Here is a 9,826-nt window from a genome sequence, read left to right on the forward strand (position 1 = left end):
GAAGGAGAAAACAGCAGATCGCCTGAAGGCTTTCTACTACCAGGAGACGAAACAGGAGAGTCCTTTTGAGATGGGTAAGACAGTGCCTGCGTGGAAGAGAGAGCCAGTCCAGGTGCTGTCCCTTTTTGGGGACATGCAGAAAGAGCTTGTGAGCCTGGGCTTTTTGGAAGGAGGCTCAGACCACAGGTACCTGAAGTACCTGGACGATGTCACCAACGTTGTGAGGTGGGATGTGGAAGAGTGGAGTCCTTTCAACCTCGTGTATGGCTCGACGCCTCCTCTTGAACATGCCGTTGAGCGGCCTCCCGGGTGGTACCTATTCCAGTTCCACCGAGTGCTGCAGTACGCACAGACCCAGGCCCACAGGGGCAGCCCTTCTTCCGGATGTTCGTGGACAACCTGGTGCTGACCGCAGATGACTGGAAGATGACTACCTGCTTCCTGGAGATGGAGTCTGTGACCATCCAGAAGGTCTGCAGCCGAGTCACCCAGAACGCTGTGCATGTGTGGAGCCACATCCCAGCCGTAAAGAGCAAGCACTCAGCGCTCACTGCTGAGAAGGGGCTGTCCCTGCTGGTTCAGGAAAGGCCCAAGCCCAGGCCCCCTGACCCAGCACCCGCTTCCCTGGTGAAGAGCTGCTCCCTCCCTCTCCGAGAATAGTTTAAGTCTTCTTCAGCTCCACTCCCTTACCCTCCATAAATACTCTGAGAAAACACAAGAGCAAAGACCGTGTTCTTTATAGGGTCCCCCCACCCCCTCTTTGGAGGATTACTTTATCTGCTGCAGTTTTGCTTTCTCAAGGTGGCTACAGTTCTGCCTTTCCTCTGGTGCCTGGAGAAGCAGGGTCCCCACTCCCTGTCACGTGTGTGTGTGTGTGTGTGTGTGTGTGTGTGTGTGCACGCGCGCGCGCGCGCGCGGTGGGGACAAAGTTCTCGCCACTCTAAAGCACATTGTTCTTTCCCGAAATCTCTGTTTAATAAATATACTAAGGATACAAAAAAAAAGAGAGAGAATGGTGAGATGTACTCTCATGTACTTTGGACAGGTTACCAGGAGGGACCTGTCTCTGGAAAAGAAAATCCTGCTGAGTAAACCAGGAAGGCTCCTCAGTGAGATGGATGGACACAGTGGCTTCACGCACAGCCAGGATTGTAAGGAAGTGGCAGGACTGGGGAGGATTTCATTCTGCTTTCCATGGGGTCAGTATGAGCTAGAATTAACCAGATGGTACTTCCAACAACAAAGCCCCAGTATCCGCTCAGCACTTAAAACGTGGCTTGTGCAACAACAACAAAATTACTTCTTTAAAATAAAAACAAAACAATTTTCATCACGGTAGCTAGATAGGTAACAAAACAGTTGTTGTTTTTACAGTGTTTACATGTACAACTTGGAAGTAAAATCTGACTTCATTTTAACTCATTTAAATAGCCCGAGTGAGGAGCCCATGTCTGGTGTATTGGAAAGTACAGCTTCGGGCCTGATCTGCTCGCTTCAGTGTTACCTGTCTCCCTCCCTCCCTAAGAGTACAGAGATTTGGGTTTCTGTTCTTCCACTCCTATTTCCCGGGGGCTTTGAAAATACCTGGCACATAGGAAGTACCCTTACATTTTAGGTGGTGAGGTGGCACATTTCTAGAAAGAGGATTGCTAGGTGCCCTTCCATTGCATAGCTGCACTAGAGGCACTAGGGGATTTCATGCTGAGAACCCTCCTTGCGTTCAAAGGCTTCCTGTAGTGGTCATGCGTAACCACTGGAGGGAGCCCCTAACAGCTGGATCTGGAGCTTCTGACCAAAGCCCTCAACCAGCTGCAGGGGCCTTGTCCCAGATCAAAGGCATGCTGCCCATTAGCCTTTCTTTACCCAGCCGGGTCACCTGGACAGGCAGTAAGGCCGGACACAGCAACACTGAGTGCCTGGTGACAGGTAAGAACTACCTGGTGATTCTGGCAATTCAGGGCACAGAGCCTGAGACTCAAGACACAGACACACCTTGGGGTCAAACCTTGGCTCTGCCTCCTTGGGGAGCCCCAAGGAGGTCTTCTTCAGGGGAATCTCCTCTGGAGTGAAGGGAGATGCGTGGCGGCTAGTCCTTGTCCTTTCTCGGCACCCATCCTTCCAGCTGAGGGCTCCTGGCTCTAGACAATGCATTGTGCCCCAGTCAGGGAGAGAGCTGTTGGAGCCTCGGCTGGATGATTCTGTCTAGGTGGCGCTGAAGCATGCTTAGACCTCGGGGCCAATTAGAAGGGCATGTCAGAAAATGGACCATCTGCCTCCACGAGTCCCCATCCTTTCTTCTCTTGAGACCAGCGTCCACGTCTTACCCTGGGGGTGTGAGAACCACTTCTAATGCCTGGCAGGCCTAGTGGCCTCCAACCTGCCCTTTTCTGGAAACCCAGCATGAGATGAATAGAAGCGAAGAGGTAGGCTCTGGCAGCCCCTTAATAATGGAATAATGCCTTGGAAACAACACAGACTCGTGTGGGTTCTTTGATGGTCAGGCATTTTTTATCATAAATATCCTGAGACTAATTCAGTAAATTCTGCTTCAGTCCCATGCAAGTTGTGATCCCACTGTCTCCTGCAGGCGTATTTTCTCTGGGCAGAGTGGGATACATCGATTCTCTCTCCATCCTCTCTTGATGCCCATGGCTCACAGCCCTCTCACTGCCTCATACAATCACTGACAGGGCATCAGGGTCACCGAAGGTCAGCAGTCCAGCCTCTTGTACTGAGCAACTTGCCACAGAGAGCTAAGGCAGAGGTGGGCTGAGAACTCAGGTCTCCTGTTTTACACTCAGCCCCACCAATCAAGAACATCATGCAGAAACGATGCCACCTCTTAAAAACAGATGCCAATACGAATGACGGTGCTGGAAATAGGCATTCTGGGTATATCTGGGAAAGACACCAGGCAAAATTATCTTCCATGTCTGTCTCAAGATCTCATGTTTATAAAGAAAAATGCTTACCATGATTATAAAATCACTCACATCTGAATGTGGCTGTCCAGAATCAATATGTGGATTTTGGATCAAGCCTCTTAAAAACCATAGACGTCAAAGAGCTAAAACCAAGGGTTCAACCAGAAAGAAAATGTTTTTTAAATGATGATGGCAACATATGTACCAATGTGTTTGATACAATTGACATATGGATTGTTATAAGAGCTGTAAGAGCCCCCAATAAAATGAATAATAAAACACACACACACACACACACACACACACGTCCTTATAGTCAGGCACAGTGCCCCCCTATCAAGGTCCATAGATGCATCGTGGTAACCCTGAACTCAGGGAGCACCAATCAACACCAGAAAAGCTTCAAGCTAATCTTAAAAAACAAAGGGGGGGGCGTGGGCAAATGCTAAACAGAATTTAACATTATCTGAAGGTGCCCAGTGAATGGGGGCCCGGAACTACCACATGGTTACTATTGTAATGCCCTCCATCATTATGACATGCATTAATCTGGTAGGCATGGCTCTGCTGCTGTGAAGGAATGTTATTGGAAGATCTGCCCTACCACCAACCCCCACTGTTTGTGTAAATAGTGTCCAGTCACTTAGTTTAATCTGTACAAGTCAAAGACCATTCATGTATTGCGATTCATAGCTGGTCTATACTTGTATGATTTCCTTTGCTCAACAGGGTTTTAAATTCTATGCCATTGGTTGAATTAATTACACTAATGTGTGGTGGTTACACATTGGGCTGCTAACTGCAAGGTCAGCAGTTCAAAACTACCAGCCAGTTCTGTGGCAGAATAAGGCTTTCTACTCCTGTGAAGATTTGCAGGCTCTGAGACTCACAGGGGCAGCTCTACCTTGGCCTATAGAGTCACTACGAGTCAGCATTGACTTGATGGCAGTGGAAGGGATGCCACAGGGGGATGAATGATAATGTTCTCGAACATAAAATGACAGTGATGTCTCTAAGGTTAGCCAGAGACATATATACCATAAGCCTCAAGTACACGAGTGGACTTTGGGTTTACACTTAATTCTAGCACCAAACTAAGAACAATTAGTTCTTATGACATGGCCCAGCTCGATGCACACACGCATGAAGAGATCACTGAAAACATGGGTGCTATAGCAAAGTGTGGTGAGAGAACTAGATGGTGCCTGGCTATCCGAAAGCATCGGTCTTAAAGGCTCATTTTCAAACAAAGTCATCTAAGTGAGGTATCAACCAAGTCCACATGGAAGAAGCCCACCAGCCTGTGTGATCTAAGGGCTGCAAATAATATAATCCAAATCCTAAGGAGGGAATGGCATCACAGCTTAAACTGTGAACTCCTGGTTTGCAGAAGGCTATGGATGACAGTGGAAGCTCAAAATCCATTTACAGGGTCCACACATGGATTAAGCTTCCAGTAAATCCCCTCCAGTCATAGTTGAGGGATGTGAATAGCCCTGTTATCAGACAGCATTGTAAAGCTGATTATGGCAGCCATAGTTAGAGGTCAGAATGAAATATTTTATCTCCCATTTGACCCATTTTAAAGCTGTTGCAGGTGGAATTTAAAACAGAAGGAAAAATATATGTGAGTCAAGCTGCTGGCGAATCCCCTCTGACCATGGACCAGGGATGCTTCGGCTTGCTAACATGCAGGATGCATCAGAAAGTGGATTGTTGCAGATGCAGTTAGGTTGACATTTAGCATCCTGTCATTGGATCTCCCTTACGATCCATTTAAATTTGTTCTAGTTTTTAATATTTTCTGCTTTCCAATGGATATTTTTATCAGTTTTACTTTATTCTTGTTTTTTTAAAATGTTATTCTGTATATGAAATCCAGGATGAGTAAATCTATAGAGGCAGTAACTGGTTAATGGTTCCTTGGGGGTATGGCAGGGGAGATTGGGGGGAAGTGGGGAGCTAATATCAATGAGTACAAGAATGAAGAAAATGTTCTAGAACTGATTGTGGTGATGATGTGACTGAACTATTGAATTGTATGATATGTGAATTATATGCTAAAAAACTTAATTTTCATGGACTCCAGACTTTCTGAAGTCATGGAAGTTGGATGAACCCCTGAAACAACTGCCCTGAGATAATCTTTATTTATTTTATTATTATTATTATCATTTTAGATAATCTGTAAATGCTAAACCAAAAAATATTCCCTGGAATCTTCTTAACGTCAGGCAGTGGTTTAGTTTAACCAGTAGAGAAAGTTTGCCTTGGGCTTTATGATCTTTTAAGAACTATCTATACAGGATCAAGTTGACTACAGCAAATTGAAAGATTAGGTAAGGAACATTAGGGGACATTGAATTCATGCTAATGGGAGAGGTCAACTCAGACACAGAGGATGTGAATGGTTGCACAACTTTAAGGAAGGATACAGTCAATGTCATTCAATTGCTTATGTAGAAGTGGTTGTGTTGAACGGGTGTATGTTTTGCTGTTATGTATTCTTAACAAGAAAATAAATAACACTTGTTAAAAATGAAAAACAGAAAAGCTTCAGGCTTACAGAAAATAATACCACACAACTGGGATTGAGCAGCGTGCTTTGTTGCTTTTGCTTAGAATTCATTGAGCTGCTCTGATGTGTAGGTTCATGCCCTTCATGAAGTGTGGGAAGCTTTTGATCATTACGTCATCAAATAGGTTTGCTCTGCCCCATCTCTCTCCTGCCCCTGGAACGCCTGTAATGCCTGGGTTCCCTTTACGGTGTGGAACACATGTTCTTTAGGCTCTGTTCACCTTTCTTCATCTCCCCCCTCCCCTAAACTTTCTGTTCTTTTGCCCAGACGACTACATAATTTCAGGTGTTTATCTTCAAGTTCATTGATTTTCCTGTATCTTCCAATCTGCTATGAAACTCTTGTAATTTTCTGGTTTCAATTTTCTGTATTTTTGAGCTCTAAAATTTGTCTCCTCTTTAGAACTTCTCTTTATGGATATTCTCATGGTTTTCTTGGCTTCCTTAGTTCTTTGTGGGTTTTTGTTGTTGTGGTTGAAAATTGGGTTTTTGAATATTACCATACGGTAACCCTAGGAACCAGATGTGGTGTCCAGCACTCAGGCCCTGCACTCACTGGACAGACACGGGCTCATCACAGTTGGATGCGCGCACACAGACATGGGCTAGGAGCTTGTCTATGGCTTTGAAGCTTTGCAAATCCCACGGGCCCATGCCCGGCCATCGCAGTGGAGAGCGGTCCTCAGCACCTCTGGCAAGACAGTGCTGACGCCCACTCCACCTCCAGCAATGGCTTTAGGGGTGGGTTAAGGGCGGGGCCAAATCTTGACGGCATCTGAGCTTTCCTACTGTTTTTCTTTTTCCTACTGTGTTTTAAGCTGTGTTTTTCTTCATTAGTATTTGCTGGGTTGCTGGTAATGGAACTTTTCCAGGTTAGAGTAATCACTAATAACAAAGCACTTTTGCCATTTAATTAAATTTTTATATATGTCTCAAATGGGTTCCCCCTGCCCCAACATTATTGCTTTCTGAAATGTTTAGTGTATGTTTTTCTTCTTTTCTTCTATCCTTTCCTATTTTTCCTAGTGGTTACCTGGAGATCATCATTGACATCTTAAACTTACAGCCTGAAGAATACCGAGAATACCAACTTAGTCAACGATATTCAATTCTGATTTTCTGGTGTTCTTTTCAATATTTCGATGGAGGGATGGGAACTTGGAGCTGGCCACCCTGTTTGTTGTTGTTGCTGACCAAAGACATGGATTTTGTGTCTAAGTTTTTAACTATATAATGAATACTGCATGCACCATACACACAACACATACACGTTGCCAAAATGCCCCCAGAGTAGTTGTACTGAAGTGGGTTTCTAAAGTTTCTAAAGTACTCTTATCCACTTAAAGTGGATAAGAGTTCCTGTTTCCTCATAGCTTCACCATCATTTTATATTGTCTGGAAATTTTTACTTTTTGCTAGTCGGATCCCTGGAAGGTCCGCAGTTTGAAACCACCAGCTGCTCCACAGGAAAAAGAGGCGGCAGTTTGGAACCCACAGGGACATGTTCTGCCCCGTCCTACAGGCTCACTGTGCGTCAGAATGACTGAAAGGCCCTGAGTTTGGGGATGGGTGGTATCTCACTGTCGCCTTCATTTGCATTTCTCTAGCCAATGGTGATGCTGAGTGTCCTATGGGGACTGGTCACCTGTGCATGCTTGGGAGGGTCTCTCAGACTGGAAGCATAAAAGGGAAGCTGGCCCTGGAGCCCACAGTGAGCAGGAATGGCTGACTCCTCTCTGGGTCCCTAGCAGCTACAATATCACTGCCCAGGCCTTCCACGAGAGATGCGCCTGCTGGCCTCCAGCAGGGCTTTCCGTTAACCAGCGTATTCATTCAGCTGGTCTTTGGTGACTGCTTGCGCTGAGTCATCCCTCTATGAAAGGAGGGTTGCTTCGGAGAAGAGCAGCCCAGGTGCAGGGTGGAGGAAAGAAAAGGAGCATCGCTTAGTGAGTGGTGACCTAGTGTCCGTATTTTCTTCAGGGGTCACCTGAGGTGCTCCGTTAGTGCTATAGTTTTAGGGTTGTGGACCCTGGCAAGGTCACTGGCCCCAGGCCCTTGGGAATAATCCCAATCTCTTTCCCTGGCAGATAAATTAACTGGCACCTGGGCAGCTGGAACCTGAGAAAAACCCCAAAGCAGGCAGAATAATTAAAATGAGATCACCCTGAAACCAGCTGCCATCGAGCCAATTCCAACAAGTAGTGGCGCTGTCGGGCAGAGCAGAACAGCTCCTTCAGGTCTAAGAAGAAGACGGTACAGCTTTACAGGAGCAGACAGCTTCATCTTTCGCCCACAGTGCGGTTGGTGGGTCTTAACTGCCGACCTTGTGGCTAGCAGCCCAGTGCTTAACCCACTCCATCACCGGGACTCTGTAGATCCTCCTTACATAGGAAAATATTTATTGGGATGCTGAGATTCACTTCAAAATAGTACAGAGGCGGGGGCAGATGGAGTAGGACTGGCTGGTCATTGTGGAAGCAGATGAAAAGCTTAAGAAGGCTCATTAAATTGCCCTCTATTGTTACACACGCTGAAAGTTTTAGACATAAAAAAGTTAAAAGAACAAAACACAAAAAACCCTCAATCCTTTTTCTTTTATTGCATATCTCTTCTAGGGAAAGGGAACAGCCGTTCCCACATCCACACCTTTACCAGCAACACAGCCCTCTCTCCTCCCTCTTGCTCCTTTCATGCACCCAAACCTCCAGGCCTGCACCTCCCACTTCTGTTCCCCCTCTGGAGGCTGTGACCGTTGACGGGTGGGGAAGCTTTCCCTTCATGGAGACCTGCCTGCTCCCTGGCAGCTACGGCCCCTCCAAGAGCTCCCCAGTGTTGACGCTCAGCTCCTGCTCCTCCAAACCATGGCCAGCCAGAGTGTCCCCCTCCCTGTCCTCCACCCTCAGCCCTGCCACAAGGAGCCTGGGGTGCAGGCCTCTGTGTGATGTGTCTGGCACAGCCAGCTCTGGCATGGAGGGACAGTTCTAGAGATTCCTCTAGTTTGTGGGACCAGTGCTGGGTGAGCTGGGTTCTGTGTAATACTCATCCCTGCAGGCAAGTGATGGAGTAGACCAGAAAAAGTGGGGAGACCCACCATATAAGGCTCTTAGTGACACAGCCAGGCAAATCTGAAGGATGGGTTCACACCGATTGAGCCCCGGGACCCCAAGCACCATGGGCCACTTGGCACGTCCGAAGCCCCACGCATGAACTGAGTGAGTCGCCTGACCAAACCCACTCCACTCTGTAGGGACCAAAGGTCTCTGCAGGTGCTGGTCTGTTCCAGAGAGGAAACAGATCCAAGTCTGCGGGGCTATGTGGCTGAGAAGCCAGGCTGATGTGACCCAGGCAGCAGACCCACACACCGTCCCCAAGGGGCGGGGCCTGCCCACAGGCCTCTCAGTACCTCTGCGTCAAACTTCTCGTTGATGGAGGGCTCAGTGGTGACCAGTTTCATCCTGCTGGCGAAGCGCAGAGAAGATAGCTGAAAACAGATCAGATGGACATTTGTCAGCTCTCCGCCATCCCAAACCTTGGCAAATTCCTTCAGGATACGCCCACTCCACCCCCTCTCTTTATGTTCAGAATTGGGCCGAGACCCTGCACTGTGAGCACACAGACTTCTGGGGGGCAGCAGGTGCCAAGAGATCTGCTTGTGCTGTGACTATCTGGGGGTGGAGGGGGGGGCGGTGGCGGCAGGGGAGTCCTTAAGGAGGAAAGAGAGGCTTTCCACCGGTCTTAGACGACATACTTCTCCTTAAGAAGGCAGCCAAGGGGTCCCGAGTTTCTTATGGCCCCTCTTGGGGTTCAAGGGTGCTTTGTTATCAGTGAACCTTTCCTCCAGGGATGCTGCCTGCACGTCAGCCACAGCTCCCCTCCAGGACCGCCCAAATCCCGGGCGACTGGGTGTATGTCAGCAGCGCTCCCCCTGGAAGCTGGGACATCCCTAAGGCCCACAGCTGGGAGGCCCTGTAGGCGAGTCTCGCCCTGCAGCATTCCTGGAAATGATTCCTTCGGTGTCAGTAGATTCCTCAGAGGACGGAGAAGTGCTCTCCACACCCACACTGGCAACGTTAACATTTCCAAGGGGAACTTGCCAGACTCTCTCCTATGTGGGGTGGGACGCAGCTCCCTTGGGGCCTCAGCACAGTCCTAGGTCTGACACCCTCCCCAGGCCACAACTCTAGACCCAGCCCTCCCTTACTCAGGCCCTGGGACAGCCCCAGCTCCCTGTCCCACCCCTGCCCCCCAGGAGGAGTCCATCCAGCCTCTGCTGTGTCTGCTCTTTGCCGGTTCCCTTCTGGACCCCTCCTCTGCAGGGGGCTGG

At 48.2% G+C, this 9,826-nt stretch overlaps 1 protein-coding gene across 1 annotated transcript in view; it reads right to left on the bottom strand.

Moving 5' to 3' along the window:
- Positions 1-9,826, bottom strand: part of KIF9 (kinesin family member 9) — a 51,682-nt gene that overhangs the window by 17,411 nt on the left and 24,445 nt on the right. Inside the window, exon 10 of the mRNA XM_045297703.1 lies at positions 8,906-9,099. Coding sequence (XP_045153638.1) covers positions 8,906-9,099 — 194 coding nt within the window. The remainder of the gene's footprint in view (positions 1-8,905; positions 9,100-9,826) is intronic.

Source organism: Echinops telfairi, unplaced genomic scaffold (genome assembly GCF_000313985.2).
Source record: "Echinops telfairi isolate 266 unplaced genomic scaffold, ASM31398v2 ScPeMD7_7420;HRSCAF=8458, whole genome shotgun sequence".
Classification (NCBI taxonomy): Eukaryota; Metazoa; Chordata; class Mammalia; order Afrosoricida; family Tenrecidae; genus Echinops; species Echinops telfairi.